The sequence below is a fragment of the Pseudorca crassidens genome, chromosome 8, assembly GCF_039906515.1.
Source record: "Pseudorca crassidens isolate mPseCra1 chromosome 8, mPseCra1.hap1, whole genome shotgun sequence".
NCBI lineage: Eukaryota > Metazoa > Chordata > Mammalia > Artiodactyla > Delphinidae > Pseudorca > Pseudorca crassidens.
Genome location: NC_090303.1, coordinates 52,717,801 through 52,737,072, shown reverse-complemented (window position 1 = coordinate 52,737,072; position 19,272 = coordinate 52,717,801). Strand labels below are relative to the sequence as shown.

Below are 19,272 nucleotides of genomic sequence, written 5' to 3'. Positions count from 1 at the left end.
AGAGTGCTTGTCACTCCTCCCAAGTCAGAGCTCCCTTCCTCTTGGTTTCAGTCCCCATCCCAGCCTCTCCGTGGGCCTGGAAGCCTCTGACCAGCCTGGTCTTCCTCCTCTGGGCTGGCCTTGCTGCCCCACGCTAGAGCTTGGTGAGTCTTGGGGACAGGAGCCCTGTCCTGCTCCCTGGCCACCTCCATAGGAAGTGTTGTGATTTCCATGGTGGCTGCATTTTTATCGGAAGCCCCGTTGTGCAGAATGGTTTGGCTCCGTAGTGCTTTTTGGTTTGTTATGAATTCAACAGGCTTTTGTGCAGCAGCCAGGGGACTAACCACCATGTAGAGAATTGTTTCTTTGGGGAAATATATTGTGAGTCCCAAACAGTTCTCAAACTGTTGGAACACAACTCCATTGTAGGTGCCAGTGTTTTATTTTTGTATTATGGAATTTTATGGTGGTGAAAGGATAATGAGATCACTGCTGAGCTTTCAACTTGCCATTTGTACGTAATGCAGTTTTCCTTCCTGAATCCTGGGCAGAAACTTATAACAACACAAATGTCTATCAATAAGAGAGTGGATGAATAATATTCTATTCACATAATAGTCACACAAGAGTTTGGATGAATCTTAGCAATAAAACGTTAAGTGGAAAAAAAAATCTCAAAAGATTAGCTACAGCCCTATATCTTGTATAGAAATTTTTAAATAATTAAAATTAAAATGTTTTATAATCTTTATAAGGACAATAAAATTATATTTAAAAGGAAGGTAGAGTGATGAACATGGTTCAGAATGGAGCTTACGGCAGGTGGGGAGCAGGAGATGCTGGGTGATCGCATGGGGCCTGAGGATTTGACGTTGTTGTTTTTAAATAATCGAGCTCTTGTCTGGGGTGGTGAGCTCATGGGTGCTTATTATGTTAATATAAACAAAATTCTGTGCACTACATCCAAAGAAAGAAAAAAATAATACATTATTTTTTCTTTTTGGTTTGAGGGATAAGCACTTCCATTACTATTGTCGGATAGAATCGAATAAGAATAAATGACAATATCCGTTTTCTTAGTAAATAGCTCTATGAGAGAATCATTCCTTGACTTTGCAACCAATCTCAGTACATCCAGTAGGTCAGCAGAAGCATGGCAGCACCTGCTGTGGGGAGAGGGGTCACATAGCTAGTGAGATGGCCTGGCTGACCGCTGGGCTTCGGTCTTTGCTCGTCCTGCGTACGGAAGTTGTTTTAGGAGTCACCTGAGAGGAATTAACAGTCCTGTTAATTGCTCTGGCATCCAGGTGACAAGGTGGGAAGGGCACCAGACACAAATCCGGGTTGTGTCCTGGCTCTGTTCCTCTCTTCACGGGCACCTAAGCAAGTGCCTTGCTTTGCAGTATGGTTTTCTCACCTGCAGAGTAGCCAATATTGCCCTATTTTACTGTGTTGATCACAACTCGTATGAAATAATAGGTGTAACATTACAAACTGTCAGGCAGCTTATGTGAAGTTATTGCTGCAAGTAGACTTACTTTCACAGTTTTTTTTCTGTTTCCTTCATGTTTTATATGTATAAAATATCCACTTTGAGTGTCATTTAGAAATAATATTTTGTAAATGGTCATTTTACTCTGTAGTAGGCTGAATAACAAACATGAAAGACATTAGACCTTAATCCCTGAACCTGTAATTATACCTTATTTAGAAAATGGGTATTTTTTGCAAATGGGATTAAGTTAAGGACCTTGAAATGGGGAGATTATCCTGGATTATCCAGGAGGACCCTAAATGCAGTCATCAGTGTCCTTATAAGAGTGAGCCAGAAGGAGATTTGATGCAGAAGAGGAGAAGACAGCATGAAGACAGAGGCAGAAATGAGAGTGAAAAATGCCTTTAGCCACCAGAAGCTGGAAGGGGCAAGAAAGGGATTCTCCCCTAGAGCCTCCAGAGGGAGGTTAACCCTGCTGACAGTAACTTCAACCCAATGAATCTGATTTCTGACTTCTGACTTAAGACTCTCAAAAGGATTAAACTTCTGTTGTTTTAAGCCACCTAGTTTGGGGTTATTTGTTACAGCATCCACAGGAATCTTAATACATTCACATTAACATGTTTTTGAAAATTATATAATTTTCTAAAACACTCTGAAGGATGTCCAAGTTTCATAATGTTATGAATTAGTTCAATAGCTTTGTCCTTTTTAAGTTTAATGTAATAAAAATGAATATTTAAAATACTACATTTTTGAGGGCAGAAGTTATAGTTACACATTTTTCTGTCTCCCAATTATCAGCACACTGCCTTGCACAGAGTCAATGCTCAGTATATAGGAAAACTACTTTCATGCAAGAAAAAGAAGATGGCAATCAATCTGGGCATGTGTTGTATGTCATGTATGACACATATAATTGTCATCAAGTTTTAATTGGCCTCAAGTTTGCAGCCCAAGTAAAGAACATCAGTGGATGAATGGAGTATTTCTTTTATGATTATTATTATTCACATCCTGCCAGTTTTGAGAAATGATTTGAAGCCTCTTGCTGTAAGGGACACCTGGGGTATAAGACTGTAAAAGTAAGCACGGGAAAGCAGGTGCTGGTGGGCAAACTCTGACTTATAGAACGCTGAGCCAGTCCTCCACGCAAATCATTGTCATCTGTACTAGCTCCTGATATGAGATGCCCACCTCTCTTCCAAATGCTATCTGAACAAATCATCTTCCACAGGTACTCTGAATGAAGGTGTACCTGTAGTGATTACTTCCCACCTACTGCTTGCTCTTTTTTGGTTGAAAAATCCAGTTAGAATGACTTCTTTAAATGCAGTGCTTCTGAAACTTAAGTATGTGTATGAATCACCCAGGGTTTGTGTTGAATTATAAATTCTGATTCATCAGGTTGGGAGTGGGCCCTGAGCTTCTTTCTGTAGGTGATGCTGATGCTGCTAGTTTATGGACCACACTTTGAACAGCAAGGCTCCATCCAGCATCTAGTGTTCCTACCTCCAAGTGCCTCTCCCTGGGTGTCCTTCTTTTTTTGCTTTTTGTACCACTGCTTCAGGCAGCCAGCCTAGTTCTGCTGCATTTGCTTGGCAACATCGCCCCCTCCAGCCTCAGCAGCCTCCACCCTCAGGCTCCTGAACAACGTGCAGGGACATTTCCATCCCTGTGGCTCCCACAGCGGGGAGCTGGCAATCTGAAGCCCTGTCAGAATAACATCACTCAGTGAAAAGAAGAGAGAAGCCGTTGAGATGCGAGTGAAATCAATGAGGGAATCAGTGTTTAGAGAGACAGGGAATAGAAACGGTAGGAGGAAAGGGAGAGGGAAAAGAAGGAAAATTTTGTTGGAGGGAAACATTTTAAATGAGCTGCTTTCACTGCAGAATTTTCCAGTTAAGAGCGTTTCGTGGAGTAGTTTCCAATTTAGTTTCTAGGTATCCTCTAATTTCTATAACAGCCAACTGCTTGTTTTGTTCATTCATCTACTGAAAATCTTTTGTAGCCCTCTGGACCCAGGCTGAAGACTTTAAAAAAAAAAAAAAAAATCTATATACCGTCTAACTAAACTGAGGGCCTCTGAGAGATGGCCTAGTTAGATGGGGCCAGTCAGCGAGCCCAACCCTTGCTGTGACATTAGAATCACTGGGAGGTTTGGAAAATTCCGCATACCTAGCCTGCACCTTGAACCAATTAAATCAGAACTTTGAGGTGGGTCCCAGTCTTTAGTATTCTTTGTTATCTGTATTTTTTTCATGCTTCCCAAATGCTTCCCACTTGCAGCCAAGCACCACTCAGCCAGACCTTTATCTTCTAGCCAGTGAACTGATCTCACTTTAAATAAAACGCTTAAGAGCTGTCCTTTATTATGTATTTGGGTTCCTTCTCATCTAAACCTTTGTCATGTTGAAAACTCTGCAGGATATTTTGGAAACACCACCTTTTTCAATCCAGCAACTTCAGTTGAGCAGCTGATTAAATAGTCAAGCAGCTTTCTGAAGCCCCAGCAGCTTTTCATTTTCTTGGTCCAGTGGCTCCTCCTGCTGGCCTGTCCTAGGTAAAGCTACCTGCTCTGCAGAATCTCACTGCAGGTTATGCTGCTCTAACCCAGAATCACACAGCATGTTAAAGCAGCTTTTCTAATCGCACATTCAACTTGTATGTCGTTGGCCTTTGCCAAAAATGAAGTCCTAACATGCTAACCCCTTATCCGGTGGCACTTTAGGTAAGGCCTAAGGCGTGATGGAGGAAAGGAACTGTATATACGTGTGTGTGTGTATGCACAGACATACACACATAATACATACACACCATATACATGCATCTATTTTGTTTATCTTGCTACTAGAAAATATTCTGATATCAGCCATTGATTGTGCTAGTTCCCTGCAAAATAACTGCCATTGATATATACTTTGGATAGAAAATGGGGAAGGAAAGCTTTCATCCATACCTTCTCTACCCCCTTTCATATGTATACCCTTTTCCTTATCAACTCATTTCTCCCTATCTGCCCCATAAGTTATAATTACGGCCAAATACAAATGAAGGTAGATGTAAATGCATGACCTCATCTTATGGCCCAAACTCTTGGTCATAGTGTTACATCAGACTTTCACTACACGACCCTTGTGTATAGGGAGACAGAAGTTGATTCTTATTATATCTGGATGTAAAATGTGGTGCAGCCCAGCCTTTCATCTGATGAAGCCTCATGAGGCTGTCTACTCCATTTTATACAGCTCTTGTCATTAGTATGCCCTTCTTTGTCTTTTACTAGTATCTTACCCCATTGGCTCTCAGCACAGCGTAAACCAGCCCCCCTCAGCATTGCAGTTACTTGATCTATGACGTCCCAAACTGTTTCTTTCTCAAGGGTGAACATTTCCAGTCCACCTCATGGGACACGGGCCCACCACTTCCTGACCTTTCTGGGTACATCCCTTATTTATTTTTGTTCCTCTTCACAGGTAGCACCTGGTGCTGGTGCAACAATCCAGATGGGCTCTGACTAGTGTATAGTATGATTCAAGGGTGAAATTGGTATTCGTTGTGTACTGCTGCATAACAATATTACCGCAAACTTAGTGACTGAATGCACACTTACCATCTCACAACTGCTGTGGGTCAGGAGTCCAGGCCTGGCTTAGCTGGGTGCTCTGCTTCAGGGTCTTCCAGGGCTCCAGTCAAGGTGTCAGCTGGGCCTGCAGTCATATGTGAGGGTCTCCTGGGGAAGGCTTTGCTCCCACGCTCATGTGGTTGTGGACAACATTCAGCTTCTGGCAGGCTGCTGGACAGAGGGCCTCAGGTCCCTGCTGGCTGTTGGCTGAGGCCGCCTGGAGTTCCATGTCCTGCAGCCCTCCTCATGTGACTGCTTGCTTCCTCAAAGCCAGTGAGGGAGAGAGCCTCCTAGCAAAATGGGAGTCAGCATCTCACACAATGTAATCACAGAAGTGGCATCTCATCACTTTGTCTGTATTCTGTTGGTGAGAAGCAAGTCACTGGTCCCATCCACGCTCAAGGGGAAGGGCATGAACACCAGGAGTCAGGGATTAAGGGGCCACCTTCAAGTCAGCCCACCCCCATCTTTCATTTCCACTGGATGGTCTCATGGAATTTGTACTCAGCTAAAAGCCTTGGATCTTTTTTTATACAAATTGTTGCCTTCCAGGTCTTCCCATCTTGAACGATTAGTTAGTAGAACCTAAATACTGGACTTTATGTTTATTGCTATTGGGTTTCCCTGTTAGGTTCAGTCAGTTGTTCCTACCTGATTAAATATTTTTTAATAGAAGAGATATTACATATCACTTCTATTTTGTGTCACCTGAGAATGTAAGATATTTTTCTATGTCTTCCTTTAAGTCCCTGATGAAAATGCCAGAGAGGTTGGAATTGGCACTGTGTGTGTGTGTGTCTGTGTGTGTGTGTGTGTGTGTGCGCGCGCGCACACGCGTTGGACTAGAGAGAGAGAATTAAAAAAAAAAAAAGCCTTGCTCCTAATGCTTAGAATCTCCTTCTAGAGACTGGTTAGTTGGCTGTGAATCATTTAACACCATCTGAGCCACATTCTCTGATCCTGCTGGGAGCATAATAGCACAGCACTTAAGAACGTAGTCTCTCCAATCAAACCAACCTGATTTTGAATTCCAGCTCCACCCACTTGATAAATTATTTTTCTAGAGGGCGCACAAGCAGGGTAAGAGTTAGGAAGTTCTGCTTTCTCCCTGGCTCATCTTTGAAGTTTACACCAGAGCAGTGTGTAACATACAAGCTGAGTTCTGCTGAGCTTCACAAGTTTCATATAGGACTTCTCACCGAGGAACCAGAAAAAAATCTTCAAGAACCTAAAGTAGTACAGCTGTGAAGCAATCATGATTTGAGAGACGTTGTATGTGTGGACTTTCAGAGTGTCAGTTTCAAAATCATGGAAGTTACTTGGTTGTTCTCCATTTCCTTAGAGCCATTGCTAAGTCAGTTTGAAATCATCAACACTACAGTAGAGCTCCCAGCTCAGAAAACAGAAAACTCCAAGCTGGGAACCCAGCACGTTCCATCCCCATCACTTCATTAGTATAGATGTGTGTGAGCTGGGTTTATCCACACTCGATAGGCCAGAATCCCCCTAAGCTAGAGTCTCTGTTAGAGACCTCCCTGACTTCTCGATGCAGGAAAGCTATTAGGATTCCTTGTTCTACTTCAACCACAGGCGTTGTTCAAGGAAAGCCCAGGGACTCATTTTTAGCAGCCCTGGGGCCTGTGCAAAAGCAAAGACTAGCAAATGTGAGAATTAGTGGAACTATTAATAATTTGGAAGGGCAAGTCAATGTTTCTGACAGACACTAATTCTTGAACTCTGAGCTCTGGAAGTTTAGAATTCACTTTTCTTCTATTATTTGCTGTCTCAGCAGAGAGGCCCTCTTTTTCTCAGCATCTTCCTCTGCCCATCATAGGGGCTGAAATGATGGGTGGGATTTATGCTGTACCTGTGAGCACATAGGTAAGACCAGAAGAGTAAGTTTGAGGTCATTAAATTATAGTTCCTCAGAGTCAGATAGTATAAACCTCTACTGAGAAGGTGAGATAGTCCCTTGTTTTTCTTTTTTTTTTCTTTTTTTTGGTCACACTGTACACTTTTTTTTTTTTTTAGAGAAACAAAGTGAACAGTTTTATTTACGACACTATTTACAGTCACCTTTCAGCATCTTAATATTCTAAGATAGTATATAATGATTTACATAATTTCTCTCTATAACATCATAATTTGCTTCAAAAATCTTGATTCCAGAAGAAAATTCTTATTACTTAACATGAATCCCTATAGTATTTATTATAAAACTGCCAATTCTACTATTAATAATAGAGTAATAAAGTCAGTAATATGTCTGTGTAATAATATGCAGTGAATAACAGTTTATCTTGTCATCAACTTAATAAAGTCCGAACATTCCCAAAGCAACCAGAATTTTGAGAATTACAGAGTCTGGATATCAATGCTTGCAATTGCCCAGGTGTTCTCTAGAAAGCTGGTACAAACTGGCACTAACATTTTTAAGTGACTTTGGGAATCACTTTTACATATAAAAAATTCAATTAAAAAAATAAAAGAAAAATATATGGTATTCCAAGCATTGTTCCTTATAATATTTCAACTTGTTGCATTGATTAAAATATAACCTGAGACAGAGTAAAACTGTGTTCAGCAATTTCCAGAAATACATATAGTATCCATACATATGAAAAGACCCACCTCAATAAAACAAAATAATATTTAATATTTCAAACATTCAGAAGTATATGAATGCATTAGAAAAGGTCTTTAAAAGCTACATAATAAACTAGTAATTAACTCAGGAGAGGGATCTAGCTTTGATTAAGGTCAAAGGTGAATTTTTAATTTCTGTTGATTTTTTTTCAGAGATCAAATATATATACATATTTTTTTAGACAGTAAATATGCTCTATGTTTGCTTCTTTCCAATAGAATACATTTGATCACTTTTTTTTTTATACAGCAGGTTCTTATTAGTCATCCATTTTATACACATCAGTATATACATGTCAATCCCAATCGCCCAATTCATCACACCACCACCACCACCCCCCGCCGCTTCCCCCCTTGGTGTCCATATGTTTGTTCTCTACATCTGTGTCTCAACTTCTGCCCTGAAAACTGGTTCGTCTGTACCATTTTTCTAGGTTCCACGTATATGCGTTAATATACGATATTTGTTTTTCTCTTTCTGATTTACTTCACTCTGTATGACAGTCTGTAGATCCATCCACGTCTCAACAAATGACCCAATTTCGTTCCCTTTTATGGCTGAGTAACATTCCATTGTATATATAAACCATAACTTCTTTATCCATGCGTCTGTCGATGGGCATTTAGGTTGCTTCCATGACCTGCCTATTGTAAGTAGTGCTGCAATGAACATTGGGGTGCATGTGTCTTTTGGAACTGTGGTTTTCTCTGGGTATATGCCCAGTAGTGGGATTGCTGGGTCATATGGTAATTCTATTTTTAGTTTTTTAAGGAACCTCCATGCTGTTCTCCATAGTGGCTGTATCAGTTTACATTCCAACCAACAGTGCAAGAGGGTTCCCTTTTCTCCACACCCTCTCCAGCATTTGTTGCTTGTAGATTTTCTGATGAAGCCCATTCTAATTGGTGTGACATGATACCTCATTGTAGTTTTGATTTGCATTTCTCTAATAATTAGTGATGTTGAGCATTCTTTCATGTGTTTGGTGGCAGTCTGTATATCTTCTTTGGAGAAATGTCTATTTAGCTCTTCTGCCCATTTTTGGATTGGGTAATATGTTTTTTTAATATTGAGCTGCATGAGCTGTTTATATATTTTGGAGATTAATCCTTTGTTCATTAATTCGTTTGGAAATGTTTTTTCCCATTCTGAAGGTTGTCTTTTCATCTTCTTTATGGTTTCCTTTGCTGTGCAAAAGCTTTTAAGTTTCATTAAGTCCCATTTGTTTATTTTTGTTTTTATTTCCATTACTCTAGGAGGTGGATCAAAAAAGATGTTGCTGTGATTTATGTCAAAGAGTGTTCTTCCTATGTCTTCCTCTAAGAGTTTATAGTGCCCGGTCTTACATTTAGGTCTTTAATACATTTTGAGTTTATTTTTGTGTATGGTGTTAGGGAGTGTTCTAATGTCATCCTTTTTTTTTTTTTTTTTTTTTTTTGCGGTACGTGGGCCTCTCACCACTGTGGCCTCTCCCGTTGTGGAGCGCAGGCTCAGTGGCCATGGCTCACGGGCCCAGCCACTCTGTGGCATGCAGGATCCTCCTGGACGAGGGCACGAACCCGTGTCCCCTGCATCGGCAGGTGGACTCTTAAAAACTGCGCCACCAGGGAAGCCCTAATTTCATTCTTTTACATGTAGCTGTCCAGTTTTTCCAGAACCACTTATTGAAGAGACTGTCTTTTCTCCATTGCATATCCTTGCCTCGTTTATCATAGATTAGTTGACCATAGGTGCATGGGTTTACCTCTGGGCTTTCTATCTTGTTCAGTTGATACATGTTTCTGTTTCTGTGCCAGTACCATATTGTATTGATTACTGTAGCTTTGTAGTATAGTCTTAAGTCAGGGAGTCTGATTCCTCCAGCTCCTTTTTTTTCCCTCAAGACTGCTTTGGCTATTCGGGGTCTTTTGTGTCTCCATACAAATTTTAAGATTTTTTGTTCTAGTTCCATAAAAAATGCCATTGGTAATTTGATAGGGATTGCACTGAATCTGTGGATTGCTTTGAGTAGTATAGTCATTTTCACAATATTGATTCTTCCAATCCAAGAACATGGTATATCTCTCCATCTGTTGGTATCCTCTTTAATTTCTTTCATCAATGTCTTATAGTTTTCTGCATAAAGGTCTTTTGTCTCCCTAGGTAGGTTTATTCCTAGGTACTTTATTCTTTTTGTTGCAATGGTAAATGGGAGTGTTTCCTTAATTTGTCTTTCAGATATTTCATCATTAGTTTATAGGAATGCAAGAGATTTCTGTGCATTAATTTTGTATCCTGCAACTTTACCAAATTCATTGATTAGCTCTAGTAGTTTTCTGGTGGCATCTTTAGGATTCTCTAGTATAGTATCATGTCATCTGCAAACAGTGACAGTTTTACTTCTTCTTTTCCAATTTGTATTCCTTTTATTTCTTTTTCTTCTCTGATTGCTGTGGCTAGGACTTCCAAAACTATGTTGAATAATAGTAGTGAGAGTGGACGTCCTTGTCTTGTTCCTGATCTTAGAGGAAATGCTTTCAGTTTTTCACCATTGAGAATGATGTTTGCTGTGGGTTTGTCATATATGGCCTTTATTATGTTGAGGTACGTTCCCTCTATGCCCACTTTCTGGAGGGTTTTTATCATAAATGGGTGTTGAATTTGTCAAAAGCTTTTTCTGCATCTATTGAGATAATCATATGGATTTTATTCTTCAATTTGTTAATATGGTGTATCACATTGATTGAATTGTGTATACTGAAGAATCCTTGCATCCTTGGGTTAAATCCCACTTGATCATGGTGTATGACCCTTTTAATGTGTTGTTGTATTCCGTTTGCTAGTATTTTGTTGAGGATTTTTGAGTCTATATTCATCAGTGATATTGGTCTGTAATTTTCTTTTTTTGTAGTATCTTTGTCTGGTTTTGGTGTCAGGGTGATGGTGGCCTCATAGAATGACTTTGGGAGTGTTCCTTCCTCCGCAAGATTTTGGATGAGTTTGAGAAGGATGGGTGTTACCTCTTCTCTAAATGTTTCATACAATTCACCTGTGAAGCCATCTGATCCTTGACCTTTGTTTTTTGGAAGATTTTTAATCACAGTTTCAATTTCATTACGTGTGATGGGTCTGTTCATATTTTCTATTTCTTCCTGGTTCAGTCTTGGAAGGTTATACCTTTCTAAGAACTTGTCCATTTCTTCCAGGTTGTCCATTTTATTGGCATAGAGTTGCTTGTAGTAGTCTCTTAGGATGCTTTGTATTTCTGCAGTGTCTGTTGTAGCTTCTTCTTTTTCATTTCTAATTTTATTGATTTGAGTCCTCTCCCTCTTTTTCTTGATGAGTCTGGCTAATGGTTTATCAATTTTGTTTATCTTCTCAAAGAACCAGCTTTTAGTTTTACTGTTCTTTGCTATTGTTTTCTTTGTTTCTATATTTCATTTATTTCTGCTCTGATCTTTATGATTTCTTTCCTTCTACTAACTTTTGGTTTTGTTTGTTCTTCTTTCTCTAGTTCCTTTAGGTGTTAGATTAGATTATTTATTTGAGATTTTTCTTGTTTCTTGAGGTAGGCTTATATAGCTATAAACTTCCTTCTTAGAACTGCTTTTGCTGCATCCCATAGGTTTTGGATTGTCGTGTTTTCATTGTCATTTGTCTCTAGGTATTTTTTGGTTTCCTCTTTGATTTCTTCAGTGATCTCTTGGTTATTCAGTAACGTAGTGTTTAGGCACCATGTGTTTGTGTTTTTTACATTTTTTCTCCTCAAATTCATTTCTAATTCATAGCATTGCGGTCAGAAAAGATGCTTGATATGATTTCAATTTTCTTAAATTTACTGAGGCTTCATTTGTGACCTAAGATGTGATCTATCCTGGAGAATGTTCTGTGCGCCCTTGAGAAGAAAGTGTAATCTGCTGTTTTTGGATGGAATGTCCTATAAATATCAATTAAATCTTTTGGTCTATTGTGTCATTTAAAGCTTCTGTGTCCTTATTTATTTTCATTTTGGATGATCTGTCCATTGGTGTACGTGAGGTGTTAAAGTCCGCCACTATTATTGTGTTACCGTTGATTTCCTCTTTTATAGCTGTTAGCAGTTGCCTTATGTATTGAGGTGCTCCTATGTTGGGTGTATATATATTTGTAATTGTTTTATCTTCTTCTTGGATTGATCCCTTGATCATTATGTAGTGTCCTTCCTTGTCTCTTGTAACATTCTTTTTTTTAAAGTCCATTTTATCTGATATGAGTATTGCTACTCCAGCTCTCTTTTGATTTCCATATGCATGGAATATCTTTTTCCATCCCCTCACTTTCAGTCTGTATGTGTCCCTAGGTCTGAAATGGGTCTCTTGTAGGCAGCATATATATGGGTCTTGTTTTTGTATCCCGTTCAGCAAGCCTGTGTCTTTTGGTTGGAGTATTTAATCCATTCACTTTTTAGGTAATTATCGATATGTATGTTCCTATGACCATTTTCTTAATTGTTTTGGGTTTGTTTTTGTAGGTCCTTTTCTTCTCTTGTGTTTCCCACTTAGAGAAGTTCCTTTAGTATTTGCTGTAGAGCTGGTTTGGTGGTGCTGAATTCTCTTAGCTTTTGCTTGTCTGTAAAGCTTTTGATTTCTCCATCGAATCTGAATGAGATCCTTGCCTGGTAAAGTAATCTTGGTTGTAGGTTCTTCCCTTTCATCATTTTAAGTATATCATGCCACTCCCTTCTGACTTGTAGAGTTTCTGCTGAGAAATCAGCTGTTAACCTTATGGGAGTTCCCTTGTATGTTATTTGTCGTTTTTCCCTTGTTGCTTTCAATAATTTTTCTTTGTCTTTAATTTTTGCCAATTTGATTACTATGTGTCTCAGCATGTTTCTCCTTGGGTTTATCCTGTATGGGACCCGCTGTGCTTCCTGGACTCTAGTGGCTATTTCCTTTCCCATGTTAGGGAAGTTTTTGACTATAATCTCTTCAAATATTTTCTCTGGTCCTTTCTCTCTTTCTTCGCCTTCTGGGACCCCTATAATGTGAATGTTGTTGCGTTTAATGTTGTCCCCAAGGTCTCTTAGGCTCTCTTCATTTCTTTTCATTCTTTTTTCTTTATTCTGTTCTGCAGCAGTGAATTCCACCATTCTGTCTTCCAGGTCACTTATCTGTTCTTCTGCCTCAGTTATTCTGCTATTGATTCCTTCTAGTGTAGTTTTCATTTCAGTTATTATATTGTTCATCTATGTTTGTTTGTTCTTTAATTCTTCTAGGTCTTTGTTAAACATTTCTTGAATCTTCTCGGTCTTTGCCTCCGTTCTTTTTCCGAGGTCCTGGGTCATCTTCACTATCATTATTCTGAATTCTTTTTCTGGAAGGTTGCCTATCTCCATTTCATTTAGTTGTTTTTCTGGGGTTTTATCTCGTTCCTTCTTCTGGTACATAGCCCTCTGCCTTTTCATCTTGTCTATCTATCTGTGAATGTGGTTTTTGTTCCACAGGCTGCAGGATTGTAATTCTTCTTGCTTCTGCTGTCTGTCTTCTGGTGGATTAGGCTATCTAAGAGGCTTGTGCAGGTTTCCTGATGGGAAGGACTGGTGGCAAGTAGAGCTGGGTGTTGCTCTGGTGGGCAGAGCTCAGTAAAACTTTAATCTGCTTGACTGCTGATTAGTGGGGCTGGGTTCTCTCCCTGTTGGTTGTTTGGCCTGTGGGCTCTTTGGTGGGGCTAACGGCAGATTCTGGGAGTGCTCACGCCAAGGAGTACTTCCCAGAACTTCTGCTGCCAGTGTCCTTGTCTCCATGGTGAGCCACAGCCACCCCCCCCCCCCCGCCTCTGCAGAAGACCCTCCAACACTAGCAGGTAGGTCTGGTTCAGTCTCCCCTGGGTTCACTGCTCCTACCTCTGGGTCCCATGCGCACACTGCTTTGTGTGTGCCTTCTAGAGTGGAGTCTCTGTTTCCCCCAGTCCTTTCCAAGTCCTGCAGTCAAATCCCTCTAGCCTTCAAAGTCTGATTCTCTTGAAATTCCTCCTCCCATTGCTGAACCCCCAGGTTGGGAAGCCTGATGTAGGGCTCCGAACCTTCACACTAGTGGGTGGACTTCTGTGGTATAAGTGTTCTCCAGTCTGTGCATCACCCACCCAGCAGTTATGGGATTTGATTTTGCTGTGATTGCACCCCTCCTACCATCTCATTGAGGCTTCTCCTTTGTCTTTGGATGTGGGGTATCTTTTTTGGTGAGTTCCAGTGTCTTCCTGTCAGTGATTTCCAGCAGCTAGTTGTGATTCTGGTGTTCTCACAAGAGGGAATGAAATCACGTCCTTCTACTCTGCCATCTTGGTTCAGGCTCCCCTTGTTTTTCTTAACAGATGCTGAAAGTTCAGGAAATCACAGAGACACCCTTTGGGAACTGTATACATGTCAATATAGGGAAGGGAGACCATTTTGGAGCTGCTGTTTTGGTATTTGCTTTCTACAAATGTATATACGCTAAATGTTTTTCTTGATCTTAAATCCCTCTCCCAGGATCCATATCTATATTTCCATCTGTCCTTTAAAGGCCCTTTGTCTTGACCTGCAGGTATTTCTAACATTTAATAGGCCCAGAACTAAACTCATTGCCCTCAGCTCCCAAACGTGCATTCTTGATTTCAGCTTTCTTGTTCCCTATCAACTGGCTCTTAAACAGTAAGAAATGCATTTTACATCATGACTCACAATGCACACATACATATGTACATGCACAGATATAACATGAAGAAAAGTTGAATAAAATGTTGCTTCATAAAAACAATATGCATCTTTACTGTGTCTGTGACCCTCTGACATCTTCTCTTGGATTTCATCTTTTGAAAAATGCTGATATGAACACTCTAAATGAAATTTACTGTCCTCCAGTGGGTCATGTGACCTGCAGTTTGTGACAACTTGAAAGAGAGAGAAAATGCAGTCAGTCTTCATGCATTCAGTATCTGGCCCTAGCCTCCCATCCCATAACCCAGCCAACAGTAAAGCCGACGAAACTTCGCGCTGTTACCCAGACACACCATTCATTCGTTCCTTCATTCATTCAACATTTACTGTGTGCATGTTTGGTACCAGGCACATGGTAGGCGCTAGGGATCCAGAGATAAATGTCATGGTCTCTACTTGGAGGTCCATGGTCCGGTGGAGAGACAGATGAGTGATCTAACGCTTATGAGGCAGTGAGTGGTCCTATAATGGAAGTCTGCACAAAGCCCTCAAAGAACACAGAGATCATAGCAGGTAACTTGGACCAGAGTCCAGGAAGTCTTTCAGGAAAAGGTGACCCATGAAGCTAGAAACAGAGGTAGGAGTTAACCTGGCCAGTGGAGACAGGGCATTCCAGAAGAGGAAACCACCTTGGGAAGGCATGGGGTCAGGAGCATCATGACAACTTAAACAATGGAGTTTTTTGTTTTTGCAGTACGCGGGCCTCTCAGTGTTGTGGCCTCTCCCGTTGCGGAGCACAGGCTCTGGACACGCAGGCCCAGCGTCCATGGCTCACGGGCCCAGCCGCTCCGTGGCATGTGGGATCCTCCCGGACTGGGGCACGAACTCGTGTCCCCTACGTCGGCAGGCAGACTCCCAACCACCGTGCCACCAGGGAAGCCCGGAAAGCTCTTTTGATCGGAGAATGGCGAGGGATAAGCTCCGCGGGCAGGGTTGCTTTATAGGGCGGGGCAGCGGGGGGGGGGGGGGGGGGGGAAGAGGCAGAGCTCTCGAGGGGTGGGCGGGGCTGCACGGCTCAGGCTCCAGATCATCGTGGTGCTGGGCGCAGCCTCTCTGCACACAGCCCGCCACCGCCATCTTGAATCGCGTCATTCCATGCTCGGCGCTTCTGTGCACGGTCTCGAGCTGAGGTGTTGGCAGGGCGGTTCTGCACCAGGAACTTTGGGCCGAAGGGCTGGTGTGAGGCCTCTGCCCGTGGCTCCCGGTGAGCAAGTGAAACTAGACGAAGCGCCAAGGCGAAGAAAAAAGGTTAGACTTTATTTCATTACCTAGATACTATTTTTATTCCCTGGGAATTGTTAATGGGCTCTGCCGGTGACAGTTACATCTTTAGGGCACTTTACAGTTTACTGTTACATTTATTTTATTTTTATTTTTTTTTGCGGTATGCGGGCGTCTCTCTGCTGTGGCCTCTCCTGTTGCGGAGCACAGGCTCCAGACGCGCAGGCTCAGCGGCCATGGCTCACGGGCCCAGCCGCTCCGTGGCACGTGGGATCTTCCCGGACCGGGGCACGAACCCGTGTCCCCTGCATCGGCAGGCAGACTCTCAACCACTGCGCCACCAGGGAAGCCGAAGATTATTTTAATATAGCCTTTCCTTATAACCAGAATACTCAGCTGTCCCTCCCCTTGGGCCCCCCCCCCACTTTCTTTACTTGGCCAACCATCACTCTGTGTTCCGTCTCCCACTGAAAGATCCTCTCCTTGGCAGCTTTTCCCCACCCCAGGTAGCCTCAAGCACACCCTGCTTTGGGCTCTTGCCCCCTTCTCCTCACACTTCTGAGAGAGCTCTTCTTATGTCGAAGGCAGCTCATCACCGTCCCACTCCTCTGTCTCACCAGAGTAGGAGCGAGCGCCTCAAGGCAGAGCCCAGTCTCATCCTTCTGTCTTCTGTGATGAACACAGTAAATGTTAACTGAGTGCAGAGATGAACCAGCAAAGGGACAGGGAGACATACAAGCCACGGGCACAGGTTTAAGGCGAAGCAGCTTAAATGAACACATACAGGACTTTTTTGCATATCACAGCATGTTGTTTCAAGACTGAGGGTGACCTCAGATATTAGAAGCCTGCTTATTTACAGATATGGGGACCACACTTTAAATGTTGAGGCACATATTTTACATGTTGAGATGTAATTATCTTCTGCACTGTTTTTTTGTTTTTGGGGGTTTTTTTTGCAAAAGATTATTTTTGACTTTTAGAGAGTACCTCTTTTTCCTTCTAACTTCAAAGTATCTTGGTAGTGGAATTTCTTAGTTATTAATACAAAGGAAAATCTGACATCAGAGGCAATACACACCCACTTTCCCTAGTGCACAAGTAGCCTATCCTCTCTAAGCATACATTTAACCCAAATTGCCTTTCCCAAAAAGGCTTTTACAGGAAGCAACATTGACTTCTAATTTTTCTTTTCCTTTGCCTACTTTGTTTCCTGTGCAAATGGCCTAGGAGTTGTTGACAGGAGAATAATTTGAGGTGTGGAATCTCATCAGTCAATGCTATAATAACTCAAAAAAAGTCTGATGTATTTTTTCTTTGCAGGTAATTTTTATGGGATGGCCATAGTATTTGATAATTACTTTGAAACAGAACACTGGATCTGGATGAGGACAGTGCCTTTGAAAAAGCTTTGTTAACATAAACATTGTAGAAACAGGTACAGTCAGGGTATCAATCATATTTTTACTAGGAGTGAGAGAACAAGTTTCACGTTCTGGCTGGACTTTTCATTGTTTATAAAACCTTAGAGGGTCTATTTCATACGTGATGGATTTGTCATGATCAAGATGTGATTTTGAGCTGAGAGTTTCTCCCTTTAGTTGCTAAAGTTTAATACTGTCAAACCCCTTTGTCCTTCATGCAGAATTCAGTGGGAGCTCAAAAGAGGAGCATCCCCCAGATGAGCTGTGTGCTGCCCGCACACCTGACTGTCTCCCTCTCTTGAAATAATGATCAGAATTAGTGGAAAGAAAGGAGGACATGCCTTTTGCAGAGACACTGTTGTCACAGTTGTTTATGTCAGGCTTGTCTTTGTCTCTTTTCCTATCTTACAACTCTTAGAGCCCTCTCTCACCTAGCGCCTTGCATCCCCACCTAGCCCATCAATAGTGTGACCTTGTTTATGTAGATCTGCCTGTTAGTGTTAATTAGTGCTTGCAAGAACTGTATTGTCTGATCCCCTGAACACTGTGTTCACACCCAGTGTTTCAGTGAATTCCGTGTTTCAGTGAGGAACGTAATACATGTGTTTATTAACCCTGATTCGCCAGAGCAGGAAGCAGTGAGTGAGTCGCTTGCTGTATGTGTGCCCCGCCTTGCCTTCACAGCCCTGTACCCGCTAGGAAGTCTATGCATAAAGAGCCAGAGCTCTGTATTTCCTTATTGCCTAGTAGTATCTGCTAATCCTCAGAGATGAGTGAATAGGTGTCATTTCCCCCCATGATGTCTGCCATTCCTCCAGTTTTGCCAGCTTCTGGCTTTATCTCTTCCCCTTTCTAACTCATTTGACTGTCATATTGGTCCATCGTAGTCTGAGTTACAGCATTTGGCACTGACCCCCAGATCAGGGAATCCCTATGGAAAAAGTGGGTGGGCTGGATTCTCCTCCATTGCCGGCACCTCCTTGACCTGACCCCATTTTCTGTGGGTGCTTTGAATAGTATCTGATCCTTACATAGTGCTTACTGCATACCAGGTAGTATTCTCACACAGATGAAAAAGGTGCTGTTATCATCATCCCTAGTTTACAAAGGAGGAAATTGAAGCTCGAAGTCCCATGGCTAGTAAGTAGGGGATCAGAGGAGTCTGTCTCCATGATCTGGGCTCTTAAACCTTTCATCTCCACTGTTCTCCATCAGTGATTTACCATGATCATTGAGTATAATAGCAATAGATGATGGAACTGAAAATTCGAATAAAGTGTGCTCGTTATACGTGAATCGGAATTGCCTTTTAATGCCTTTGACCAGATCAAACATTGTGGGGATAGAAAAGTAGATGCGGAAAGAAGCTGGAAGTATGGATAGAGAGAGACAGTGTAGGGAGAACAGTATTTGGGGATGAGGAAACTATATATCATGTGACTAGAGATGTTAACTCTAACAAATAGTATGGCCAGTGAAGAATGTGAGCATCCCAAGCTGTCTGTTCTGCTTCTTTGAAACATTCTGATGCCCAGACAGAGGATGTGGGGGAAGAAATGACAGAATTCTTAGAACTGTTAAATGATGACACGTCTGATACTAGAGTGAAGGATAAAAGCTCATGAAAGAATCATGAGGGACACATACATACTTTATTCAGTTCCATGAAGATGACAGCTCATTCTTTGAGTCGTAAGGCTGCTTACTAAGTTTGGAGTTGATAAAATGCAGCAGATTTAACTTGTCTTACCGCATTCAGCTGCATTTGTTAAAACACAGACATTCAACTTGGGTGGCTCTTTAGCTGGGTTTGTTTTACTGAAATAAAATCCCTGGCACACGATAATGGGAAAAAAAATCCAGAGTTTCATCATATGCAGTGTACTGTTTTCTGCACTGGAGAATCTTGAGTGCTTTGGAAATAATAAGTCTGTTTCCACAATTTCCTGCTCTCCACTAGGTTCTTGGAACGCCAAATGAGGACACGTGGCCTGGAGTTCATTCTTTACCACATTTTAAGCCAGGTATGTTTCACTAATTACAAATGACTAAGTGCTTCTGCTATGAAAAGGGTGAATATATAAATATTCCCCCTCGAGCTAATATATTACCTGGGAAAATTCTGGTTACTTTTGCCATTGTGTATTCAACCTCTTATTGGAGTTGTCC

The 19,272-nt window shown here is 41.6% G+C and overlaps 1 protein-coding gene across 8 annotated transcripts in view; it reads left to right on the top strand.

Moving 5' to 3' along the window:
• CDK14 (cyclin dependent kinase 14) overlaps positions 1–19,272 on the top strand; it is a 716,891-nt gene that overhangs the window by 565,054 nt on the left and 132,565 nt on the right. For all 8 annotated transcript variants that reach the window (XM_067746465.1, XM_067746464.1, XM_067746468.1 and 5 more), the window contains one exon: positions 19,064–19,127. In XM_067746465.1, the coding sequence (XP_067602566.1) occupies positions 19,064–19,127 (64 nt within the window). The remainder of the gene's footprint in view (positions 1–19,063; positions 19,128–19,272) is intronic.